Source organism: Phragmites australis, chromosome 10 (genome assembly GCF_958298935.1).
Source record: "Phragmites australis chromosome 10, lpPhrAust1.1, whole genome shotgun sequence".
NCBI classification, from domain to species: Eukaryota; Viridiplantae; Streptophyta; class Magnoliopsida; order Poales; family Poaceae; genus Phragmites; species Phragmites australis.
In genome coordinates, this window is record NC_084930.1 from 19,561,571 (window position 1) to 19,588,520 (window position 26,950).

General features: G+C 47.0%; 1 protein-coding gene across 1 annotated transcript; it reads right to left on the reverse strand.

Moving 5' to 3' along the window:
* Positions 1 to 8,726: 8,726 nt before the first annotated feature.
* LOC133930145 (uncharacterized) lies at positions 8,727 to 21,941 on the reverse strand. The gene is made up of 4 exons (XM_062376834.1): positions 20,202 to 21,941; positions 9,086 to 9,141; positions 8,842 to 9,017; positions 8,727 to 8,732 (listed from the first exon to the last, which is right to left on the reverse strand). The coding sequence occupies exons 1-4, from the start codon at positions 21,908 to 21,910 to the stop codon at positions 8,727 to 8,729; spliced, it is 1,947 nt and encodes a 648-aa protein (XP_062232818.1). The 5' UTR covers positions 21,911 to 21,941.
* Positions 21,942 to 26,950: the final 5,009 nt, after the last annotated feature.

Sequence of the window (26,950 nt, forward strand, 5' to 3'; positions counted from 1 at the left end):
TGTTGACCGTAGGACGCAGCCTAGATAGACTGGACATGCTAAGGACTTATGTTTGTACAAACTACTTTAGCAAAATTATTTTTCTTCCAGTTTTTGTTTTCTCTGTCTTTTGCTCTTTATAAAATGGTTACTAATTTTTGTCTTCTTCAAAATTTTAGATGGTCCGAACGAAGATAACCCCACGCAAGTGCGTGCTGGTCCCAGACGTGGAGGTTCCTGCTGGTGCAGTCTGGAGGCACCAACCCCCAGCTGAGTTCACTCCGACGGACAGCTGGCCGGTTACTTCGCCCATACGCTATGGTACCTGCTGCAGGGTCTCGGCTACCATGACGATCCCCTTTTCAGAGGCGTCAGAGTTCCGCTTGGAGGACGTGGTTACTCCTGGTCAGTGGAGGTGACCATGTTCGAGAAGCCCTCCGACGACAATCTTCGCCGAGTTCGCCGAGTCCACACCGCCACCACCCTCAGAGCTACATTCGAGGCAGGGATCGAGGATGTTGCTCGCCAGGCTCTGGCTGTTCTCTACCGGGAGAACAGACAGGACCTCCGCCTCACTCAGTTCGGGAAGTTCCCGCAGCGCCCGTCAGGCAGTCTGGAGGTCATCTTCGCACCCGTCAACAATGAGCCGGGTCTCCGTCTGCGAGAGCAGGTCCGCCTCACCGCCGCCCTCTACACCAAGCTGGACAGAGCACTTGACGAGTTGGAGGATCTTCACCAGCGCCACGCCGAGCATGAGCAGATGATCTATGAGCTGAGGATGATGTTGCAGGATCCTGACCAGCACCCCGACGAGGTTCCCCCAGCACCGTCTTCCGCCCTTGCACCGCCCCGCTCTCCTTCGTGCAAGAGGCTCCATCAGGCAGATGTTGCAGGCCCTTTAGGCACCGCCGGTCAGGAGTAGAGTCGAGCTAGGAAGTTGTCCCTAGCAGAATAAATCGTTAGACTCGTGTTGTTTGTCCTTGTGTGTGCTTGTGTCTGTTTTAGCATGAGCCTTGTAATGAGTTGGAGATTTGCATGTGTGTTGGTGTGATGTAGGGGTTTCCCCTCTACATTTTCATCAGTTAATAAATTATAGTTGGGAGTCATTTATATATGTTTCCTTCAGTTCCTATCTGTTCTTGGCTTGTCTTTCCACCCTTGCCTCTTTCTTATGCTTTCCGTACCTTGGCAACAACAGATGGTGAACACTAGGCGCAACAACAACGCTGTCAACAACAACGACAATATCAACAACAACGCTGTCAACAACAACGACAACATCAACAACAACGCTGCCAACAATAACGACCTTCCTCCCCTGCCACCCCTCATGGATGCCAACCAAGTCCCGACTCTTCTCCAAGGTTTGGTCCAAGCCATCAATCAGCAACCTCAAGCTCAGCAAGCACCACCGCTGCAGCCGCAGTCCAGGCTCAGGAATTTCTTGAGCACTCAACCACCCACTTTTTCTAAGGCAGTGGAGCCTATGGAGGCAGATGACTGGTTGAGGATAATAGAGAGCAAGCTTCAGATAGCTCAGTGCAATGCAAGGGAAAAAGTTCTCTTTGCATCCCACCAGCTGAGCGGGCCAGCTCAGGAATGGTGGACTGCTTACACCACTGCTCACAAGGATCCCCAGGAGATTACCTGCACAGAATTCAAGAACAGTTCTGTGCCCATCATGCTCCCGCTGGAGAATTAAAGCTGAAGAGGAAGGAATTCCTCAGTCTCAAGCAAGGCCCCATGTCTGTGAGGGAGTACCTCACCAAGTTCACTCAACTATCTCACTACGCCCCCGATGATGTTGACATGGACGAGAAGAAGCAAGATTGTTTTCTTGAGGGTCTTCACCCTGGTCTACAGTATGCCCTCTCCGCCAATGAGTACCCCAGTTTCCAGAAGCTAGTACATAGGGCCTTCATCATGGAGAAAAAGCGACAGAATCTGGGTGAAGAGTGTAAGCGCCATCTGCAGGGTCAGTCTTTTGGCAGTAACACCCGCCCTCACTTCAACGCCCCTGCCACTGGACCAATGTTTCGCCATGGAGGGCAGAACCAACAACAGCAGCATCAGCTGCAGAGGCCGCAGCAGAAGATGCAGAATCAGGGAACAGGGTCGTTCAAGCCGCCAGTGCAGCCGCAGCAGCAGCAGTCTCGTCCCAGCTTCCAGCAGCAGCAACAACGACTCAACAACAACCAGCCACACTAGCAGAACCGCAACGGCCAAGTGTCAAGCAACATTGGTCCATGCTTCAGTTGCGGCAACTTTGGGCATCTCACCAACAAGTGTCCCAAGAAGCAGCAAGGCCAGGCCCAGGGCAACAATCAACAGCAGCAGCCTCGCCAGAATGCAATGTATGGTCGTGTCAACCATGTTGCAGTGGAGGAAGCCCAGGAAGCTCCTAACGTGGTTCTGGGTATGTTTTCTGCCAACTCTCATCCTGCAACAGTGTTATTTGATTTCGGAGCTACGCATTCATTCATATCATATCAGTTTGTGAATACATATAAATTGCCAAGAGCATTAATAAAAAATCGAGTGCTAGTAAGTTCTCCTGGAGGAGAAATGGAATCAAGGCACGTATGCCCTAAAATAGGTATATGCATAAGGGGGGTAGACTTTCTGGCCAACCTCATTATCCTGGAGTCCAAGGGTATTGATATCATTCTGGGAATGGATTGGCTAACCAAGTACAAAGGAGTCATCAGATGTGCTACAAAGACGGTTCAGTTGACCCATACAGACGGAACCAAGGTGGAGTTTCAAGCCACGACAGAGTCAGCTATCAACGCCAGTTTAAACAAAGCCAACGCAGTGGAAGATAGCAGGGTGGTCGGTGAATTTCTGGACGTCTTCCCGGAGGATTTGCCAGGTATGCCCCCTGATCGAGAAATTGAATTCATCATTGAATTAGTACCTGGAACGGCTCCTATATACAAGAGGCCATATAGAATGGATGCCAATCAGTTAGCTGAGCTCAAGGAACAAATCCAAGAGCTCCTAGACAAAGGGTTTATCTGCCCCAGTTCTTCACCCTGGGGAGCCCCAGTAATCTTCGTTCCGAAGAAAGATGGTACACAAAGGATGTGCATAGATTATCGAGCTCTAAATGAAGTAACAATCAAGAACAAGTACCCTCTGCCCTGCATTGAAGATCAATTTGATATGCTGATAGGCGCATATGTGTTTTCCAAGATTGATCTTCGATCTGGATACCATCAGTTGAAAATTCGTGCTTCGGATATCCCCAAGATAGCATTTGTTACTCGGTACGGTCTGTACGAATACACAGTGATGTCTTTCGGATTGACCAATGCCCCCAGCATACTTCATGTATTTAATGAACAAGGTTTTCATGGAATATTTGGACAAGTTTGTTGTGGTATTAATTGATGAAATCTTGGTCTACTCCAAGAACGAAGAAGAACACGAGGAGCACCTAAGGATGGTATTACAGAAGCTAAGGGAAAACCAGTTGTACGATAAACTGAGCAAATGTGAGTTCTGGCTGAAAGAAGTTCCTTTCCTTGGTCATATCATATCAGCAGGTGATGTATCTGTAGATCCGTCCAAGGTGAGTGATGTTCTGAATTGGAAGCCACCGCAAAATGTATCCAAAATTCGCAGTTTTCTGGGTCTAGCAGGATACTATCGTCGTTTTATAGAAGGTTTCTCCAAAATAGCGAAGCCAATGATAGAACTGCTAGAAAAAGGAGCAGAGTTCAAGTGGACAACAGCTCGAGAAGCTAGTTTCAATTAATTAAAGAAGAGGTTGACCTCAGCACCAGTTTTGATTCTGCCGGATATTCAGAAGCCGTTTTCGGTGTATTGTGATGCATCCCGTCAAGGCTTGGGATGTGTGCTCATGCAAGAAGTCATGTCATTGCATATGCGTCCCGACAGTTAAGGAAACATGAAGAAAATTATCCGACACATGACTTGGAACTAGCCGCAGTGGTTCATGCACTCAAGATCTGGAGGCATTATCTGATTGGTCAGAGATGTGAGATCTATTCTGATCATAAAAGCGTGAAGTATATTTTTACTCAACCGGATCTTAACCTCAGGCAGCGCAGATGGTTAGAGCGTATTAAGGACTATAATCTGGGAATCAACTACCACCCAGGAAAGGCAAATGTAGTAGCTGATGCCCTGAGCAGGAAGTCTCAAATTAATGCAATGACTCTTCAAGAGTTGAGTCCCGAGCTATGCAAAGAGTTCGAGAGGTTAAATCTGGGAATAGTGTATAACACCGAGATGGTTGCAATGGAAATAGACTCAACGCTTGAGCAAGAAATAAGAAAGGGTCAGCTTGAAGATGAAAAGATTTTGGAAATTAAGCAGCTCATCAAAGTTGGCAAAGCCCAGGATTTCTCTGAAGATGAGCAAGGCACAGTGTGGTACAAGCACAGGATTTGTGTTCCGGACATAAAGTCTATCCGGGACACCATCTTAAAAGAAGCCCATGATTCAGCATATTCTATCCACCCTGGAAGTAGCAAGATGTATCAAGATCTCAAAGATCAGTATTGGTGGTACGGAATGAAGCGTGCAGTAGCAGAACATGTAGCTTTGTGTGATATCTGCCATCGAGTCAAAGCCGAACACCAAAGACCTGCAGGACTGCTACAGCCATTGAAATACCTGAATGGAAGTGGGAAGAAATCAGCATGGACTTCGTAGTGGGTCTACCATGAACGCAATCAGGATATGATTCTATATGGGTCATTGTTGACCGTCTGACAAAAGTAGCTCACTTCATTCCAGTCGAAGAATCCTATCGAGGGCCGAAGTTAGCTGAATTGTATATGTCCAGAATTGTGTGTCTACATGGAGTACCCAAGATAATTGTATCCGATCATGGCAGCCAGTTTACCTCATGATTCTGGCAACGATTGCATGAATCTATGGATACAAGATTGAATTTTAGCTCAGCGTACCACCCGCAGACTGACGGACAGACAGAAAGAGTAAATCAAATTCTTGAAGACATGTTGAGAGCATGTGCACTGAAGAATGGTAACAGTTGGGACAAGAATCTACCATATGCAGAATTCTTGTACAACAACAGTTATCAAGCTAGTCTCGAGATGTCCCCTTTTGAAGCCCTATACGGACAGAAATGTAGAACCCCGCTGTTCTGGAATCAGACTAGGGAAAGTCAAGTTTTTGCTCCCGAAGTCCTAAGAGAAGCAGAAAGACAAGTGCAAGAGATCAGAGATAATTTGAAAACAGCACAGTCAAGACAGAAGAGCTACGCAGATCATCGACGTCGGGAACTAACTTTCGAAGTAGGAGACTTCGTATATCTCAAAGTATCCCCAATCAGAGGTTTACGCAGATTCATGGTTAAAGGCAAGCTTTCACCTCGGTTTATTGGTCCGTACAAAATTTTGAGAAGACGAAGAGAAGTAGCTTACCAGCTTGAGTTATCACCTCAACTCTCTGGAGTACACGATGTGTTCCATGTGTCACAGTTAACGAAGTACTTAAGAGTTCCCGAAGAACAGTTGCCAGTAGAAGAACTAGATGTACAAGAAGATCTCTCATATTTTGAATATCCGGTTAAGATTCTTGAGATATCAGAACGGGTTACCAGAAACAGGCAAGTCCGAATGTGCAAAGCACAGTGGAAGCATCACTCAGAAGAAAAAGCAACCTGGGAAAGAGAAGATGATTCGAAGACGGAGTTTCCCCATCTCTTCTTCGATCCTTCCGAATCTCGAGGGCGAGATTCATCCTAAGGGGGGTAGGATTGTAACACCCCAAATTTCAATTTTTGCAATAATTTAAAATTTTGCTAGAAATTAAATAGGTGGTTGCAATTTTGTTCAATAGGAAAATTAATTTCTAAATTTAAATTGTCCTAGGATAATGTTTGATGCATTCATGCCATTATAGATGCATTAAGGTTTTTATTGTGTGGAAAAATTTGCTAAAATTCGCTAGAAATTGCTCGTTCAAACCCCTTTTTGAAAATTGTTGAAAATAAAATTAGAAAAGGAATTTCTAAAAAGAAAAATGCCCTTGCCCAAATCTCTTTCTCCCTCGGCCCATCTCCCCTCCCCTTTCTCCTTCTCGTGGGCCACCTTTTTCTTCCCCGCGCCGGCCCGTTGGCCGAGCCGACCTGCAGCCGCTCCCGAGTCGGACCCCTCCACCTCTCCCTCTCTGCCGTGCGGGCCCCGCGCTGAGCCACTCTGCCTGAGCCGTGGCTCCCCTTCCTCTTCCTCCCGCCGCCCGAACCCGAGCACCCCCAAATCAACCGCCGTGCAAATCCCGCGCCTCCCCGCGCCCTCTCCCCTCCCAAAAACAGCCGAATTCAAAGCCTTAAACCCCATCAAGGTGCCCCCACCCATTTCCCCTCTTTACTTCTCCCTCTAGTGCCCAATCAATCGGGAAAACCGACGCCATTGAAGGCCATGGCCGCCGGCCATTTTCTTCAAATTCTAGCCAATCCTCTTCCCCTTTCTCGTATATAAGCCGTCCATCATCTCCCTTGTGACGTTCAGCGCATTTTGCACCTGTTTCCCCCTTTTCTTCCCCTCGGATTCGAGCCCGACACCATCTCCTCCATTGCCGCCGGTGAGAAGCTTGCCGTTGCTTTGTTTCACCGTGCCGAACCCCTTTTGACCTTGGTCTTCGCTTCTTTGGTATCGCAGGACCCCGAGTGATGCTTCCTGATGCTCCTCGGCGTCTCTCCCGCCGCCGGACGCCGTCGCACCGAGCTCCAAGGCCGTTGTCCATTCTTCCCCATCACCGGCCATCGCTCGGACCATCTCCGTCGCCGTGATGCCTCAGTATAGAATCCCCGCGAGCTCCTCGTTCTTTTGCTCTTTGTCCCGTGAAGAACCGTGGCCGGATGCGTGTTCCGGCGAATCTCCGGTGAAGCTCCGGTGCCCCGCTGCCGTTAGCCGCCGCTCGCTCCATCCCGTGCCGCCGACCGCCGCCCGTTTTGAACTCCGGCCATCCGATCCTTGATGGATGGCCCAGATCAGAGGGGCACATACCCCTTCGGCCCGGTCCACCGTGGACCCATGGACCGGCCTCCAGGGCGTGGTCCATGGGCCCATAAATCTATTCCATGCGATTTTTCCATTGAAAAATAATGTTGTTTTGTTTTATGACGTCATAATTATTATTTCCAGTATAAAATCAATTCAGGTTTTTCTCGGAAAATCATGTAAAATTTGCAGTTAAGCTCCTGAAACTTCAAAAGCTCAATACTTTTTGCTCGTAGCTCCGATTTGGGTGATTTTTGTGCCCAAATGTTCGTAGCGACGTGTAGAATGTTTTTGTAGGATTTTTTTTTTTGTCTAGTTTCAATACTGTTTGGTGTACTGTTCTTAGCTTTTCGTGTTGTATGTCTTTTTCGGTCTGTCGAATAGGAGGTGATCAGTTCAAGAATCCGCAAGATCAAGTGTTTGAAGACGTTGAGCAGCACCCTATCGAAGGCAAGTGTCCTTGAGCATATTTATCATGTTTTAGAACTGCAGGTGTGGTTTTTAACCTTCAAAATGCATGCTTATCTAAACATGAATCCTATGTTAGGGTTTACTAGTTTTGAATCAATATTTTCCTTATCGTCGTTGTTCATCATGTTATGAAAATGGGTAGTTTATGCTAGCGCAGTCTTGGTTGGAAAATCTTAATATTGATTAATGAACTATGCAACAATGTCGGGAGATGGTAATTCTTTTTGTAGCAACATGGTATAGGTTTTCCCCAACAGAATGGATGGTTTGAGGTGGAGCCTATGGCATGTTTGTGTTTGTATCTGTGTGGGGTCTTAAGGACCGGTTCTTGAGCATGTAACCAAGTTTTGTCTGCACAACCACGAGGTCTATATGGGTACGGCCTGGCCAACTAATTAGTCACCTTCTAGCTTAGTGGGCACCATAGGTCGGTATAAGTGGCACAAGAGGGGGCTTCTGCAGCAATGTAATTGTCTGTTAGCGGTGAAACCTCAATGGGTGCCTGTGGGTTAGAGGGAGCTTTGTAAAGGCTTTGTAGTGAGACCCCGACTCCACACCCCGGAAGTTTGGAGCAATAAGGGAATCACGACTCGTGGGGAAAGTAGTGCAAACTCTGCAGAGTGTCAATCTGTTCGATCAGCCGTGCTCACATATAAGAGCAAGCTTGGACATCCTCAGGATTAGTTGGGGTCAGGGTTTGGTATGGTGAGTTGGGGTAGCCAGGTAATGGAATTATCTGGTGACTCTTGGTAGTCGGATGGAATCCGATGAGTCGAACCTTTGGATATAGTCGTGTCTTTTCACTTAGTAAATAGGATGCCTAATGTTGGAGTCATAGGCAAATCATAGTTGCTTAGTGCTGTTTGCCAGTGTCAAAGTCCATTCCTTGACATAAGCTGCATATCATGTTTTTTCCCTACGCTTACGGAGTACAATCTTTGTACTCACACTTGTTGTCCCCTACCCTGCATCCTACCGCTGTTCAGAAGCTGGCAATGAAGCTGGAGCTTTCGACGACGACTTCGACCTAGAGCTGCTGTTCTAGGCTATGTTGCCCCCGGTCGGCGCCTGTGGAAGATGGAGCCGCTGGCACTGAAGACCCTTTAGTTTCCCCCGCTGTGTTTTCTTTAGACCCTCGGGTCCTTTTGTATTAAGTTAAATACGTTGTTGTAACAAAGGCACTGTGATGATATTACTAATGATGTAAGCACATGTATGAAACTTGATCCTGGCATACATGTGTTGTGCCTGGTTTTATTCCTTTAAAACTGGGTGTTACAGCTATAGCCACATCAGATGCATCGAGCAACTCGCTTGTAGACTTTTGGGTGAGCGGAATCTTGAGTTCAGGGAGGACGAAGGTACCAAACATCTTCTTCGCATCACTAACCTCCCCGATACTTGGCTCAAAAGCGGTGGGCCGCAATGGCCTTTGCATCAAGCAGCCGCCGAGGCCCATCAAACCCTTCCCGCCGTGGCGGGGCGCACTCGGCGTTGACTCTTCGCCAGGTGTAATCTTGCCGACCAACATTATAGCCTTCGCCTCTACCTCGGTGACTGACAAATCTGGAAAAAATCATAACCGTTAGGCAAGGAAATTTAAATTATGTAAAAATTTACGGACAAGGGAGCACCTGCGAAGCCGTCCACAGTAGGATGGGGCCGGCACAGCCCCTCGGGCCCCTTGTCCCTGAATTCCAGAATAACCTAGCCACGGCTCAGGGGCCAGATGCAGCCACGAACTCCTCCACCAAATCGCGGGTCGAAAGATGCTTCGCGCACCTGGTGAAGGCTTCAAGGGCAGTTGGCTGCGATGATTTCTACCGCACATCTGGTGCACAGTTTCCCTTAACTTCTTCGCATCTAGATACAAGATATTCTTCGGCTTCCACTTTGTGGTAGAACCACCACTGGGTCCAATCACTAGGCCATTTGTTCTTGTACACCACCGCGGGCGTAGACAAGCCAGCACGATAGGCGAAGTTCAAAAACCCATAGTGGGCCTCGGTCTGTACCCCACGGGCGAAGACCGGCTTCGGTTGGTGGTGCAGTCGGTGCGCGGCGACGAAGGCCCTGGCGGACGCCTTAACCCCCTCCGAGCGAGCGGCCCAGGCAAAGAGACTCATTCTCACTATGGCGTTAGGGGTCAATTGATGCAAATAGACTTCGAACAGTTTTAATACTTTGATCACCATCTTGTCACAAGGAAGCCGAAGGCCGGCCCGGAAATAGTGCACAAACACAATAGCCTCATCATCAGCTAGCTCTGGTATCTCTTGTTTGCCGTGAAGCCGGACCTTCGAAACATCGCTAATCAAACCTTCTCTAACAAGGCTAGCCAGAACTTCACCGTCCACTTTGGATTGGCCAATCCAGTAGGTCTACGGTTGGGAGGATCTAAGCTTCAGAGCCATCAAGCCCAAGAAATTCCTTAAACAACACGATGACAACCGGGGGCTTCGTCTAAGGTGTTCGAAATACTGTAACCGACTTCGTGCGAGAGGCGACAGCTTTAGCAAGGGCACGGTGAAAATTTTTGACAGCAGCCCGATATTTATAGGGCGAGACGGCGGCGGTTACAATTTCCCGCATTGAAAATTGAAACGGCACCAAAAACCATGCTCGGGCATCCACCAAGAACATTAAATGCAGGTAGTTATAGAGATCATTGCGTAGCTACTAAGGAGCATTCAAAAAAATAATAAAAAATAATATATATATACAACATCCAAAAATTAACAGCGTGCATTGAATCCAGTATACTTAGACAGGTCGAAGGGGGATGGCGTTGAGATATTTCGAAGGCTACAGGCTCGGCCTATCGAAGATAAACCTTGCCAGTAGGGGGCTACTATTGGGCATCATCTCCCGCCACCCCCTAACTCGAAGGGAACCGTGAAGTCTACTGGAGATGCTACATGATAGCTATCGTGCTGTTGCAGGAGTTTGTCCATCAGCCGCGGAGATCAAGGAGCAAAGTCGGTCGAAGGGTGCGGGCGCCCCCACATCTTCAGGTTCCCGAACTGGCGAAGGCGAAGGCTCACTGCCTTCGATGGCGCGCGAAGCCCCGGTTCGCATCCCGCATCCTTTGGAGCAAGCGAAGGCGTGAACTGACCTTCGCCGGGAGGCGAAGGCTGCCCAGCATGCGACCGGGCAAAGAAGGCTTCGACACCCTTCGAAGGGATGGCCAGCTCGACAGTGGGCCCGACTACGATCGTCCTGGGTACTGTTGTAATTATGGGATCATGCTCATTTGTACCATAATGCCCCCGAATATTCTGAGAATGTAGCAGGTTAGGGGGTAAGATATGTAAATGGAACCCGTGATCGCCGGGTACGGGCTATAAATAGAGTCACAGTGTAACCGTAAAGGATAATCAAAAACTATTCCACTTCCAGCACATGTCACTCTAAGGGACCTTCGATATCTCCGCTCCCGAAGGCCCACCTTGTCCGGGACTTCAATCCCAACAGTTAGGATGTCTTTGCTTTTCTACAAAATGTAAAAGTTGATGCCTTCGGAGCTAGACACTTTTCCTTACAGGGGAAGCCCCATTCTAGGGTGCAAGGTTTTTAATGAGGCAGCCTCCTTGTGTAATCCCTAAGTGAAAGAAAATATATTCCCCAAAAAATAATATTTGACTTTCTTCACGCACAAAGCGTTGCAGTATAAGGATTCCCCTGTGGCTGATGTCTAAGAACTCGTCACGCTGAAGATCAGATGAGCCTAATAGCCTTTGAGGGCCGATGTCTAATGACCCACCCACAATGATGAAGGGTCATAATCTAAGGAATCTCCTGTGGCTTATGTCTAAGGGTCACCACTTTGAAGACCTGATGAGCCTAAGGACCCCAAAGGGCCGATGTCTAATGACTCACCTGAAATGATGAAGGGTCATAGCCTAAGGACTCTCTTGTGGCTAAAGTCTGAGGACTCGCCCTTTGAAGACTAGACGAGCTTAAGGGCCCAGAAGGGCTGATGTCTAAGGCCTCAGCCGTAATGATAAAGGGTAATAACCTTACCCATAATGATAAAGGGTAATAGTCTAAGGACTCGCTGCTTTGAAGACCAGATAAGCCTAAAGGCCCTGGAGGCCTGATGTCTAATGACTCGACCATAACGAAAGTGGGTCATAGTCTAAGGGCTCCCCTGTGGCTGACATCTAAGGATTAGCCACTTTGAAAACCAGTTGAGCCTAAGGGCCCCAAACGGTCAAAGTCCAATGGCTCACCTGCGACCACGAAGTGTCATAGTACAAGGACTCCTCTATGGCTAGCATCTAAAGACTCGCCACTCAGAAGATCAAGCGAGCCTAGCAGCCCTGAAGGGCAAACATCTAAAGATTCCTAGATGGTTGTGGTCTAAAAAACTGCCACACATAAAAAGCTGAACCAAGTAAAACTAGAGGCTATGAAGGCCAGCACCACGCTAGCCGTAGCACATGACTAAATGCAGCGAAGGGTCTTCGGAGCCAGATGTCTTGTTTCGAACAGAGTAATCAAGTGAGACAAATCGCATGGCAAACTGCCAACACTTTACTAAACCAAATAATGTTACATAGTACAAATTATAGGGAGGGTAGAGATTTGTCTAAGCATCTCGAACGATCACTCGTGAACATCTCCCAGTACCTATGGCTTCACACCAATTGAAATTCAAAGCCATGCCTAGCATCAAAAGAGGCTTTAGGGTCTGCTTCCTCATTGGGAAGTCTTCAGATTGTAGGAACTCAAAAGACAAAATCTTGACAAATGCAAATGTAGTTGCCTTGGACTCTTTGAAAGGCTCCTCCTTAGGGATTAAGAGCTCTGCAGAAAGGTTGCGCACCACTATGCTTCCTCTAGGCTTCTAGCACAGAATTATCAAAATTCTTCTAGAACTCTTGAGCCTTAATGTTATGGCCATCCTTGATAGCTCTTCGCTCACGATAATAATCTTCGAAGTCCCCGTTGGGATGTCGAAGCAGAAATCTTCGGCAAGTGGTGCAAAGAATGTAAAGACATTTATACTCGATAGCCAAGGGCAATACATCCAGCGGAGACCTCTTCGGACCGAGGCCCGAAGACAGGGTTTTCTCACATCTGAAGGGGGTCAGGGGCCACGTCTGACCGCATGTTTGAAAAGCTCAAAGGGCGAGGGTGTAATATACGTAGTAAGATGTATAGCCAATGAAGATTACTTCATTAATAAAGGCAATCTTTACAAAAACTCACGAGGATTAAGGTGCTGACAAAATCAAAGCAAGGCTTTGGCCTATGACCTAGGTAAAGGATTAGCGAAGCAAGGGCTAAAAGTTTACACCTAGGCTCCGCCAATCTTACCTCCTCTGCTCTGCCCTCCCCTCCACTGTGCTCCCTCTGCATGATCCCTCGGGGACACCCACTCCCAAAGCCGAAGTACTAGATTGAACGCTCTGGGCACTAGCGAAGGCCTCAGTTCGGCCACAGGGAACCAATACTTCTAGAAGAAAATCTTGTTGGCCATTTTCACCCAATGGTCTACAACCTTCGCATCAGCTTCCGTTGGGAACTCGTAGTTCGGTGCACCAAGGGCCTTGAATTGAGAGCACCCAACAGCCTTCAAATCGGCAAATGTGGCCTTGATGGAGGCCCCGACACATAAGTCGCTAAAGGAACACATATCGGACTTGAGGGCACGCTCAGCATGTTGGACCCAGACGAAGGCTCCTCGGAGGTCAACTTCAGTCAAAAGGGGGTGAGTGCCACTTAGGCCCAGCTCATGAAGGAGCATAGACATTGCCGTAGAAACCGCATTGGTCTCCCTCATGAGAGCATCTAGCTCCTCTCCTCGGGTCGCTTTCTCTTCTTTGAGGGCAACATCTAAGGCGAGTTGATGTTTCTTCTCTTCCACGTGAGAGGCCTCTAAGGGGAGCCGTAATTTGTGCTCTTCCTCGAGGGTGGCCAGAAGGTCCTTGAACTCACCCTTAGCATGCTTGCATTTGGACGGGCCTTCTCCAACCAAGATCTGACATCGATGACAACCTTTTGGGCTTCCCGCACCAAAAGTTGGTCTTGTTAAAAATTACTTATGTTGCTCAATGCTGATAAAAGATGTTAAAGCAATGTGTTGTTAAAGCAAAAAAGTTGGTCCATCAAGACAGAGGAGGTGTAATTTGAAGCCATTGCTTCGGTCTACGTCTCTAGAAGAAACTCCCCAAGCGTGAGAAGGGACTTCAAGTTGACTGGTCTTCCAAAGTGGTCAGAGCAATCAAACCCTTCGGAGGCCAAAGCATTGCCACTTGGCTGGGGAATCTTGAGCATCCCCATCAGTCCCTTGCCTTTCTCGGGCCCAGGCTGAACTGAAGGAGTCTCTCATGGAGATGTACTCTATGATATAAAAACAAAGCATAAGATTATACATGCAAAAAACAAAATGATAATAAAATAAAGTTACCCTAGGTCTTCCCTCCACTCGAGTCGTCCAAAAGCACTTTGGGGTTTCCTTGACAGAGCCATTAGGGGCCGCAGTAAGGGGTGGGGCTTCGGCTACAACAACCTCATTGTTCGGGTCCAGTTCAAATATAAGAAGGGCATCCTATTTCTCGAAGTTGTCCTCGCCTATAGGAGGGATGGCGGTGAGAGCCACCAAGGAGATCGGGGGTTTTGTAGTGACTTCTCGTACAGAGGACATGGCTACCCGTTCTCCACCATCGGTAGGCTGGACTAGCGCAATCGGATTTTCGTCTTGGCCTTCAATGGTCGTGGAAGCCCGCCGCTTCTTAGGAGCCAAAATGCGCAAAGTCCCAAAGCTGTGATGGGGTACCTTTGGAGCAGTAGAGGTAGAGGCATCATTGGTGGTGACCCCTGTTACCTTCCTCCATTGCTTTCTGGAGGTGCTTAGCTGTCACACCCGGTTTTAACGGCCAAAACCAAGTGCGGTTTATGTGTGCCCAGGAAGTTTAACACACATAAGGACATCATAGGTGAAGTAACAAAAGCAATACTTTATTTATTTAAACGTTCACCTCTTACAATAAAAGACTTTACCTAATCAAAACTCAAAATTTAACCTAAACGACATCATCTAAACGACGGCAGCGGAAAGAAAGCATTGGCGACCAAGACTCCACAGGCATCGACTGGAAGATACGCTCCTTAGAACACCAGGTCGTCGTCTTGGAAATCCTCAAAGTCTTCCACTGAGCAGCATATGTTTTTGGTAGGAGAAAGCAAGGGTGAGCACATAATGTACTCAGCAAGTGTGGGAAAATAATGACATGCAGGCTTATATCAAGAATAGGCTAACACAAGGTATTATTTGCGTAAATGCGAGTAATGAAAAATAACACATTTGGACTCAAAAGCATTAGACATATATTAAACGAATGTAACCCGACAATCCATCAACTAGCATACAAGGCTCCCCACCCTGCATATCACATCTGTCTTGTGCTCCCCGCACTAAGACCAAGACCACAACATCTAGTACTCCCTGTACCAGAGTCAATACCAAACCACCATCTAATCATGTGAGGATCCAAGTCTCTCATATCCGTGAGCACGGCTGTTATAACAGTTTTACACTCTGCAGAGGTTGTCCAACTTTACCCACGAGTCAGTGAATTCCATGTTGCCGTGTTTGCAAGACACTTAACACACGCCAGTGGTGTGCCGCCAAGAATCACTGTATGACACTTTCCACTAACCAGAGACTAATCCAGTGCATGTCTGCCCACTAGGTTTCACCGCCAGGCTTTACGCAAGCAACAGCTCCTACCCAGAAGCCCCCTTTTGTGCTGACCCAACGCACACTGGACAGACTCTAATCAGTATGTCACACTTTACCCATATCAGCCTCGTGGTTGGTACGTTACTTCTTGGGTTGTCGCTCCACGAACCGGTCCTTACTTAGGTTACTTGAGCAAACACTAAACCAACGTCATAACCATGACAACCATCAAAATCACTTTGCTCAAGGCCTAAGGTTCCATGTTGCTAAGACATTATCATATTAATCATCATTACTGTATATGTTCATTAGTCAAAATTATGACACTTCCTAGTATCCCAAAAGCATGGCTAAGCAATCTACTCATAAAAGACTCCTAACCATAAACCATCTAGGTTCCAAGGGGTGATAAGGGAATATCTAGGGAAAACCCTAACATAGGTGACTACCCATCATAATCACAGACATTGCATGCAGTTTTATAAAACAAAACATTTAAAAACATAGGTTCAATATGATCAAGGACACTTGCCTTCTCCTTGCTGCTGCTCAGTGTATTCTTGCTCCTGATCTTGATGTTCTTCAAATTGATCCGGGACGTTGTTGGCTAATCGCACAATTACCGGCAAACAAGCAAACAAGATACACTAAGAACAAAGCATAAAACAAAAGAACAACGAGATAAAAACTTGCTAACAAGAAAGAGCACTGAAAAACGAATCCATCGACGCAAGAATCGCTTAAATCGGAGTTACGATGGAAAAGTTAGGGCTAAGACAAGTCTAGGGTTAAATCTGGAAAAAGAAAAAGGACTTAAATTGAATTATCAGAAGGTCCAGGGACCTTTTTGTAAAAATAGAAGGACCAAAATGTAAATATGAAAAAGTATAAGGACCTAACTGCAAAAAGACAGGGCTCTTTTTGTTATTTCAGAAAAGTTCAGGGGCTAAAATGCAAATTTACCAATTAAAGGAATTAACAGATTTATTTTTATACTGAAAAAGGTTTGAATTACTGACTGGGTAGCTCAGGCTGACGTGGCATGGTGACAAGGGTGACACATCAGCAGAAAGGCTGAGGTGGCGGCTGAGGTGGATGGGTGACATGGCATGATCGCTGACTGTGTTAAGTGACCACACGTGGCAGCTACTGATTGGTTGACCGAAGGGGTACGATTAGATCTAATCTGGGCCGATGAGGTTAGATCCAACGGTTGAGCTCAAAGGGGATGGTCGGCGGAGAGATTCTCGACGGAGCCGAGCTCGGGCACGGCGGCGACTCACCGGAGACAAGCGCAAACCTCGTCGCCGGCCTCGGATCACGACGATAAGCGGCGGAAAAGCATCAGGAGGGAACGACGATCTCGTTTTGGGGCTTACCGAAGGCTGCGCGGCACGGGAAGGCGGTCGGCGACGGAAGGGGGCGGCGGCGGCTTCGGGAACTCGTCGGAGAAGGCTCTCCGGCGACGCAACGACCAAGGCGACGGCGGGAAAAGCTTCAGCAAGGGCAGGCGCGTGCAATGGTGGGCTCGGGTTGCGTGGTTTGGCTCTGGAACGGCGTATCGGCGAGGGCGGACGAAGCGGCGGCGATGGCGGCTCGGCGAGCTTCGAATCCGACGATTAGGGCTCGGTTTTTCGGCGATTTGCAGATGGGATGAGTTCGGGGAGGGGGCGGGCATATATATAGGCGGTTCAGAGGGCACGGGACAGCGCAGGACTCTTAAGGCGGCGTCGGCTTCTCGTTCGGATTCGGCGGCGCAGCGGAGTCCTTCTCGGAGACGACGGATCCGATCGGCGGGCCCCACCTGGCGGCGGCACAGGGGAAAACGGAGACTGCGCAGGCGTCTTCGGCTGGCGCGCGAGAGCACGGCGCGGGTGGCTGGGCCGGAGCAGGGGCGCGGCCCCGGGCGGGAGGGAATCCGGCAGATGGGCCGAGCTGAGATGTTGGGCCGAAACAGCAAGAGACAGCCCGAGAGAAAATTTAACCTTTTTCTTTTCTATAGAATTCAAATCAAATTTCAAATTCAAAAATCCAGAAAAAAAAAATCTCTTCAAATAAGTTCATCAAGAATTCAAATAAAATACTATTTGCCTAATTCAGCATGAATGCACAATATTCACTTATATCCTATGTCATTTTCCTTTTCTTTCCTATAAAATAGGGTTTTCTCTCTTTAAGAATAAAATAATTAAATTCATTTGAACCTTAATAACCATAAAAAAAAAATTTGGAATTAAAGAAAAATTAGGGTGTTACAAACCTACCCCCCTTGGAATGAATCTCGCCCTCGAGATTCACCTGGATCAGAGAAGAGGTGAGGAAACTCCGCCTTCAGATCTTCTTCCCTTTCCCAAGTTGCTTCGTCTTCCGAGTGGTGACTCCATTGTACTTTGCACATTGGGATTACTTTGGTTCTGGTTACTCTTTCCGATCTTTCAAGAATCTTCTCAGGGTATTCTATATAGGAGAGATCTTCCTGAACGTCTAATTCTTCCATAGGTAATTGCTCTTCTGGTACTCGAAGTCACTTTTTCAACTGGGAGACATGAAAAACATCATGCACATCTGACAGCTGAGGTGGTAATTCTAACTGATAAGCCACTTCTCCCCTTTTATCCAATATCTTGAAAGGTCCGATGAATCTTGGTGATAACTTTCCTTTAATCTTAAATCTTCGGAGACCCCTCATTGGCGAGACCTTAAGATAGACAAAATCCCCAATTTCGAAAACCAATTCTCTTCGTCTATTATCTGCATAGCTTTTCTGTCTGGATTGTGCAATCCTCAGATTTTCCCGAATCACCTGAACTTGTTTTTCTGCATCTCGTAGAACCTCTGGTCTGAAAACCTGACTCTCTCCTGTCTCATTCCAAAACAGCGGTGTTCTACATTTTCTTCCATATAAGGCTTCAAAGGGAGACATTTGGAGGCTTGTCTGGTAGCTGTTGTTATACGAGAACTCGGCATAAGGTAAACTTTTATCCCAACTCTTTCCATACTTAAGAGCACATGCTCTCAGCATATCTTCCAATATTTGATTTACCCTTTCTGTTTGTCCATCTGTTTGAGGGTGATAGGCAGAACTAAAATTCAACTTCGTATCCATAGACTCATGTAGCTTTTGCCAAAACTTAGAGGTAAACTGAGTTCCTCTATCCGAGACAATCTTCTTTGGTACTCCATGCAGACATACTATTCTTGACATATACAGCTCTGCTAGTTTAGCTCCACTATACGTGGTTTTTACTGGGATGAAATGGGCGACCTTTGTCAAGCGATCAATTACCACCCAAATAGAGTCATATCCATTCTGGGTACGGGGCAATCCAACGATAAAGTCCATTCCAATTTCTTCCCACTTCCACTCAGGTATCTTCAAGGGTTGCAGTAAACCTGCTGGTCTCTGGTGCTCTGCTTTGACCTTTTGACAAGTATCACACAGAGCTACATACTCTGCAACTTCTCTTTTCATTCCATACCACCAATAACGATCCTTAAGATCATGATACATCTTGGTACTCCCAGGGTGAATGGAATAAGCTGACTCGTGAGCTTCTCTCAGAATCGTTTTTTTAATATCTTCCCGGTTAGGTACGCAAATTCTCTTGTTGAACCATATTGTACCTTGACTATCTTCCGTGAAACCTGGAGCTTTATCCTCCTTAATAAGCTGTCTAATTCCCTTGAGTTTCTCGTCCTCCAGTTGACCTTTCCTAATTTCTTGTTCAAGGGTACAATCTAACTCCATGGTGGATGTTTCCATGTCTGCCACAAATCCAAGGTTGAGCTTTTCAAACTCTTCCCACAACCTCGGTTGATTATCTTGAACCATCATAGAATTGCAGTAACCTTTCCGGCTCAAAGCGTCAGCCACAACATTTGCTTTTCCTGGGTGATAGTGTATTCCCACATCGTAATCTTTAATTAACTCCAACCATCTGCGCTGACGAAGGTTTAGGTCTGGTTGAGTGAAAATATATTTCAAGCTCTTATGATCCGTGTATATTTCACATCGTTTTCCAATGAGGTAATGCCTCCAAATCTTCAGGGCATGAACCACAGCTGCTAGTTCTAAATCATGTGTGGGGTAGTGTTCTTCATGCTTCCTTAATTGTCTTGACGCATAGGCCACGACTCGACCTTCTTGCATGAGAACACATCCAAGTCCTTGTCGCGAAGCATCACAATAGATGTCAAAGTTCTTGCTAATATCAGGTAGTACTAGCACTGGGGCCGTAGTCAATCTCTTCTTCAACTCCTCAAAACTTGCCTGGCAAGCAGGACTCCATTTAAACGCCACATTCTTCTGAAGCAAAGAGGTAAGAGGTCGGGCTATCCTAGAGAACCCTTCTATGAAACGGCGATAGTACCCTGCTAATCCAAGGAAGCTTCTGATTTCTGATACGGTGGTTGGTGGTAACCAATTCAGTACATCCTTCACTTTACCAGGGTCTACTGCTACACCTCCGGCGGTTAAAATATGGCCAAGGAACGCGACCTGGTCTAACCAAAAATCACACTTGCTAAGCTTGGCATACAGCTGATGTTCTCTGAGTGTCTGTAGCACAATTCTCAAATGTCCCTCGTGCTCTTCTTTGCTTCTGGAGAAGATTAAAATATCGTCAATGAACACCACCACAAACTTGTCCAAATAATCCATGAATACCTTGTTCATGAGATTCATGAAGTAGGCTGGGGCATTAGTTAGTCCGAATGACATAACTGTATACTCGTATAGCCCATATCGAGTACTGAAAGCCGTCTTTGGTACATCCGACGGTCGAATCTTCAACTGATAGTATCCTGATCTTAGATCAATCTTGGAGAACACCTGGGCTCCTCTCATCTGATCAAACAAATCCTCAATCCGGGGCAATGGATACTTGTTCTTAATGGTTACCTCATTAAGTGCCCTGTAATCTACACACATCCTTCGGCTACCATCCTTCTTATCTACGAAGAGAACTGGGGCTCCCCAAGGTGATGCACTGGGTCTAATAAAACCTTTGCTTAACTGTTCTCGAATTTGCTTCTTTAATTCGACTAGGTCGTTGGCCGACATCCTATATGGCCTTTTTGCTATAGGGGCTGTACCAGGTACCAACTCAATGACAAACTCGACTTCTCGATCAGGTGGCATACCTGGCAATTCATCGGGGAAGACATCGGGAAACTCACAAACTACCTTGATCTGCTCAAGTGTTGTTCCTTCAAGTGAATAGAGAGACTGATCCTCTGTTGCTGGTTCCATGGTTACGAACTCCACCTTGGTACCCTCTCCATTGGTTAGGTGAACCGCTCTTCTGGCACATTCTATAACTCCATTAAACTTGGCCAACCAATCCATTCCAAGAATTACGTCTATACCATTGGTTTCCAGAACTATAAGGTTCGCGGGGAATTCTACCCCCCTTATGCTAAGCCTCATCCTAAGACATATATATTTTGCCTTCATTTTCCCCCCAGGCGAGCTAATAAACATATTATTCTTCATCATAACCATAGGCAATCCATGCTTTGCGACATACTGAATGGTGATAAAAGAATGCGAAGCTCCAGAATCAAACAAAACAGATGCAGGTCGGGAGTTAACGAGGAACATACCGTACACCACATCTTGAGCATCAATGGCCTCTTCTGCTGTGACATGGTTGACCTTTCCATGCACATAGTTCTGTTGTCCACGATTGTTCTGGTTGGGGTTCTGACTTCCATTGCGTGACTGGCCTGGGGTTGGAGTTGTCCTTGGTGTGTTGTTGGTTCGGGCTAGATCTTGCGTCTTCTTAGGGCATTTATTCACATAGTGCCCTTCTTCTCCACAATAAAAACATCCTTTGTTCGAGCCTGGAGTTGCTGGGCTGTTCTTGTTTTGGGGCGTGGCCGGTGGGGTTGATCGGGGCGTCTGGTAGTTGGAGCGCTGAACGGAGTTTTGTGTCTGAGCCCGATATTGAACGTTGGAACGAAACATGGGGCCTTGTGGAGACATCTGTGTAGCTCCACGGGATCGTGTGTTGCTTCCTTGTCCTTGGAATGACATCTTCCTCTTCTTCTCTTCCAGCTGGCGGCGCTTGTGCTCAACCATTAAGGCTTTGTTTACCAAAGCTTGGAAATTGGGAAACTCCTGGGGTAGCAAAGCATATTCTATGGCGTCATTCAGGCCTTCCAAGAAACGTTCCTGTTTCTTCTCCTCCGTGTCCACTTCATTTGGTGCGTATCTGGATAACTGCGTAAACTTGGTCAGATACTCCCTTACGGTCATGGGTCCTTGCTTCAAACTCATGAACTCCTTCTTCTTCAGACGTACATCCCCAGAGGAAAGATGATGGGTGCGGAAACTAGCTTTAAACTCCATCCATGTGATAGCTGCAGGGTTTTCATGTGCTGCGCAGTAGGCTTCCCACCAATCTAGGGCTTGACCAGTGAGTTGATGTGAGGCGTAGAGAACCATCTCCCTATCATTACACTGTGCAACGTGTAGCTTCCTATCTATATCCTTCAGCCAATCATCTGCATCCATTGGTTCTACTGCATGACTGAAGACTGGGGGTTGAGTTCGTTTGAATTCTCCAAGCCTTGATGGTTGATGTGATTGAGGAACATGATTTGGTTGTTGTTGTTGCATATGCACCATTGTTTGAGCTAAAGCTTGCAAGATTTGAGTTTGCATAGCCATCTGCTGCTCCAAGGTTGATGGAGGGGGTGGGGGTGGATTCTGGTTGTTGTTGTTGTTCTCCTCTTGAGTGTTAATGCTCCTCCTTGTGTTAACCATCTGGTTAGGGTTGAAGAAAAGAACAGAAGCAGATGAGCAAGTCTGAAGAAGTTTAACTAAAGGAACCCATCTATATTATATAAAAATAAAGATGCGTCTGTGGACAAAGTGCCAAAGCATCCCACAGCTCGCATCAGCACTCAAGCAAAAACTCCAAATAGCACACTTAGCACCATAACAAAGCTCACACTAACATTAATATTACCCTTAACGATTACATCGACGCTAGGTTCTAATAAGGAAAAGACTACTATGGAAAGACCACACTACTGGGACTCCTCTCTAGTGCGGGACCCTGAGGGGGAGGAATCAACTGATCCATCCTCAGAGGCAGCGGGGGTGTTGAAGCAGATCCTCTTGTGCGGGGGTGAGTGGATAGATAAGTCCTCTTCATCATCTTCAGATTCTCCTTGATTTGCATCTTGTTCATCCTCAAGGGAAGCGGAGACGAAGGCAAGGTGCTGGCGAACTTCCCCTAACTCCCATAAAGCACAGTTGAGCTCGTCCTCCAAGGCCATGGTAAGGGCAACTTGTTCTCGTAGCTTGGGGTTTTCCCCAAAGGTGCTCTTCACGAACAGCTCGTCACTTCCCCGGGTTCTGCGGGGACAGTAAGCATACGGAGAGTTGTCCATCTTGTTGTTGTATTGATCACGAACTCGGGATATGGCTTGACGTGCCGCATCTCGAACTCCAGCGGTGAAGGTTGCTCTCGGGACCATAGCTGAGTGAATGCCCACCACTCTTCGAACTTCCATACCCTCGTCTTGGCTTCGCTCGTAGTCATAAATAGTGACTTCAACCTTCCATTCCGCATATCCAGGGTATAGTTTCTTCACTCCCCTGTAGACTGGCTTCTGGGTGTGTCCAAGTCCAGAAAGTATTCCCCAAAGAAGGCGCGGAAGATGTCCCGCATGAAGACCATCACTCTCATAAACGTCAGGAACGGGATCCATATTCCGGAAGGTGGGGTCATCAATCTCTTCTTCAGTTGGCACACGTGGTAGAATAGGTGGACGTCCTCCGGTTGACTTGCGGGCAGTAAGTAGTTGGCGAACCATCTAAAAAGGAAGAGATGGGATATAAGAGATAGTCTTATGGACAGCAAGAGACAAGTTTGAGATCTATGGAGAAAATTGGATAGTTTTAGACGACTAGGAATTTCCTTAGGACGACCATGCTAACTAAGCTTGCGATCCTATAGTCAGTATGGCTCTGATACCACCTCTGTCACACCCGGTTTTAACGGCCAAAACCAAGTGCGGCTTATGTGTGCCCAGGAAGTTTAACACACATAAGGACATCATAGGTAAAGTAACAAAAGCAATACTTTATTTATTTAAACGTTCACCTCTTACAATAAAAGACTTTACCTAATCAAAACTCAAAATTTAACCTAAACGACATCATCTAAACGACGGCAGCGGAAAGAAAGCATTGGCGACCAAGACTCCACAGGCATCGACTGGAAGATACGCTCCTTAGAACACCAGGTCATCGTCTTGGAAATCCTCAAAGTCTTCCACTGAGCAGCATATGTTTTTGGTAGGAGAAAGCAAGGGTGAGCACATAATGTACTCAGCAAGTGTGGGAAAATAATGACATGCAGGCTTATATCAAGAATAGGCTAACACAAGGTATTATTTGCGTAAATGCGAGTAATGAAAAATAACACATTTGGACTCAAAAGCATTAGACATATATTAAACGAATGTAACCCGACAATCCATCAACTAGCATACAAGGCTCCCCACCCTGCATATCACATCTGTCTTGTGCTCCCCGCACTAAGACCAAGACCACAACATCTAGTACTCCCTGTACCAGAGTCAATACCAAACCACCATCTAATCATGTGAGGATCCAAGTCTCTCATATCCGTGAGCACGGCTGTTATAACAGTTTTACACTCTGCAGAGGTTGTCCAACTTTACCCACGAGTCAGTGAATTCCATGTTGCCGTGTTTGCAAGACACTTAACACACGCCAGTGGTGTGCCGCCAAGAATCACTGTATGACACTTTCCACTAACCAGAGACTAATCCAGTGCATGTCTGCCCACTAGGTTTCACCGCCAGGCTTTACGCAAGCAACAGCTCCTACCCAGAAGCCCCCTTTTGTGCTGACCCAACGCACACTGGACAGACTCTAATCAGTATGTCACACTTTACCCATATCAGCCTCGTGGTTGGTACGTTACTTCTTGGGTTGTCGCTCCACGAACCGGTCCTTACTTAGGTTACTTGAGCAAACACTAAACCAACGTCATAACCATGACAACCATCAAAATCACTTTGCTCAAGGCCTAAGGTTCCATGTTGCTAAGACATTATCATATTAATCATCATTACTGTATATGTTCATTAGTCAAAATTATGACACTTCCTAGTATCCCAAAAGCATGGCTAAGCAATCTACTCATAAAAGACTCCTAACCATAAACCATCTAGGTTCCAAGGGGTGATAAGGGAATATCTAGGGAAAACCCTAACATAGGTGACTACCCATCATAATCACAGACATTGCATGCAGTTTTATAAAACAAAACATTTAAAAACATAGGTTCAATATGATCAAGGACACTTGCCTTCTCCTTGCTGCTGCTCAGTGTATTCTTGCTCCTGGTCTTGATGTTCTTTAAATTGATCCGGGACGTTGTCGGCTAATCGCACAATTACCGGCAAACAAGCAAACAAGATACACTAAGAACAAAGCATAAAACAAAAGAACAACGAGATAAAAACTTGCTAACAAGAAAGAGCACTGAAAAACGAATCCATCGACGCAAGAATCGCTTAAATCGGAGTTACGATGGAAAAGTTAGGGCTAAGACAAGTCTAGGGTTAAATCTGGAAAAAGAAAAAGGACTTAAATTGAATTATCAGAAGGTCCAGGGACCTTTTTGTAAAAATAGAAGGACCAAAATGTAAATATGAAAAAGTATAAGGACCTAACTGCAAAAAGACAGGGCTCTTTTTGTTATTTCAGAAAAGTTCAGGGGCTAAAATGCAAATTTACCAATTAAAGGAATTAACAGATTTATTTTTATACTGAAAAAGGTTTGAATTACTGACTGGGTAGCTCAGGCTGACGTGGCATGGTGACAAGGGTGACACATCAGCAGAAAGGCTGAGGTGGCGGCTGAGGTGGATGGGTGACATGGCATGATCGCTGACTGTGTTAAGTGACCACACGTGGCAGCTACTGATTGGTTGACCGAAGGGGTACGATTAGATCTAATCTGGGCCGATGAGGTTAGATCCAACGGTTGAGCTCAAAGGGGATGGTCGGCGGAGAGATTCTCGACGGAGCCGAGCTCGGGCACGGCGGCGACTCACCGGAGACAAGCGCAAACCTCGTCGCCGGCCTCGGATCACGACGATAAGCGGCGGAAAAGCATCAGGAGGGAACGACGATCTCGTTTTGGGGCTTACCGAAGGCTGCGCGGCACGGGAAGGCGGTCGGCGACGGAAGGGGGCGGCGGCGGCTTCGGGAACTCGTCGGAGAAGGCTCTCCGGCGACGCAACGACCAAGGCGACGGCGGGAAAAGCTTCAGCAAGGGCAGGCGCGTGCAATGGTGGGCTCGGGTTGCGTGGTTTGGCTCTGGAACGGCGTATCGGCGAGGGCGGACGAAGCGGCGGCGATGGCGGCTCGGCGAGCTTCGAATCCGACGATTAGGGCTCGGTTTTTCGGCGATTTGCAGATGGGATGAGTTCGGGGAGGGGGCGGGCATATATATAGGCGGTTCAGAGGGCACGGGACAGCGCAGGACTCTTAAGGCGGCGTCGGCTTCTCGTTCGGATTCGGCGGCGCAGCGGAGTCCTTCTCGGAGACGACGGATCCGACCGGCGGGCCCCACCTGGCGGCGGCACAGGGGAAAACGGAGACTGCGCAGGCGTCTTCGGCTGGCGCGCGAGAGCACGGCGCGGGTGGCTGGGCCGGAGCAGGGGCGCGGCCCCGGGCGGGAGGGAATCCGGCAGATGGGCCGAGCTGAGATGTTGGGCCGAAACAGCAAGAGACAGCCCGAGAGAAAATTTAACCTTTTTCTTTTCTATAGAATTCAAATCAAATTTCAAATTCAAAAATCCAGAAAAAAAAAAATCTCTTCAAATAAGTTCATCAAGAATTCAAATAAAATACTATTTGCCTAATTCAGCATGAATGCACAATATTCACTTATATCCTATGTCATTTTCCTTTTCTTTCCTATAAAATAGGGTTTTCTCTCTTTAAGAATAAAATAATTAAATTCATTTGAACCTTAATAACCATAAAAAAAAAAATTTGGAATTAAAGAAAAATTAGGGTGTTACATTAGCGTGACGCATAGCGGAGGCCACACACGTTAATTACACGGTTCAGTCACAAATCCTTCACTTTCTCGGTTAATTCATCATGCTCAGTCCATGTGTACGACCTGAGTAGGTCCTCCGCAGCTGCCCCAACCTCTTTGACGCTCTCTGAGAACAAAGAAGATGAATAGTCCAAACAATATATCGAAGAAGGTATTGCAGGGGATTTCTATACTTACCTGGTGCCACTTCGAAGTGAATCCTTAAAACTTGAAGCTTATCCGAGGACTCGGTGGGAGGGTCATCAAACTTCCACCCAGAGACGAACGACCCAACACCGAGCACGTAGTATTCCTCCATGAGGTTGCAGACACCGAGACCTTCACCTTGACGAAGGATATCATTTACACCACTGGCCTCCTTCAAAAGGCAATCTCCCTGGCATTGGAAGATATATTGCAACCTTTGGGAACATGGTGGTAGAACAAGAATTCAATCCGATCAATACTGCACTAGTTCTGGTATGCCTTCGCGGGCACTTCCCTTCCCCGTTGTTAACGAAGGACACGCTACCATACAAGGCAACACGCTTGACGATGAGTAGTATAGAACTACCATATCCGAGCACCATAGGGTTTTTCATCATTCTTGGGGCATATCTCTATTCCCAGGAAGGGAATCCCTGGACACCTAGAAACTGCCTGTAGATACTTAGGATATCTCGTAAGGTGGAATGATTATCTCCAAGACT

Bases quoted from the DNA above. Each gene is read 5' to 3' on its own strand.
- LOC133930145 (XM_062376834.1), bottom strand. From the start codon at position 21,910: ATGGTTAACACAAGGAGGAGCATTAACACTCAAGAGGAGAACAACAAC. The intron at 9,142-20,201 runs GTCGGCCAACGA...TCTGGAATTCAG, and splicing joins GCAAAAAGGCCATATAGGAT to GGACAAGGGGCCCGAGGGGC. The intron at 9,018-9,085 runs GTGCTCCCTTGT...GATTTTTTCCAG, and splicing joins TACTGTGGACGGCTTCGCAG to ATTTGTCAGTCACCGAGGTA.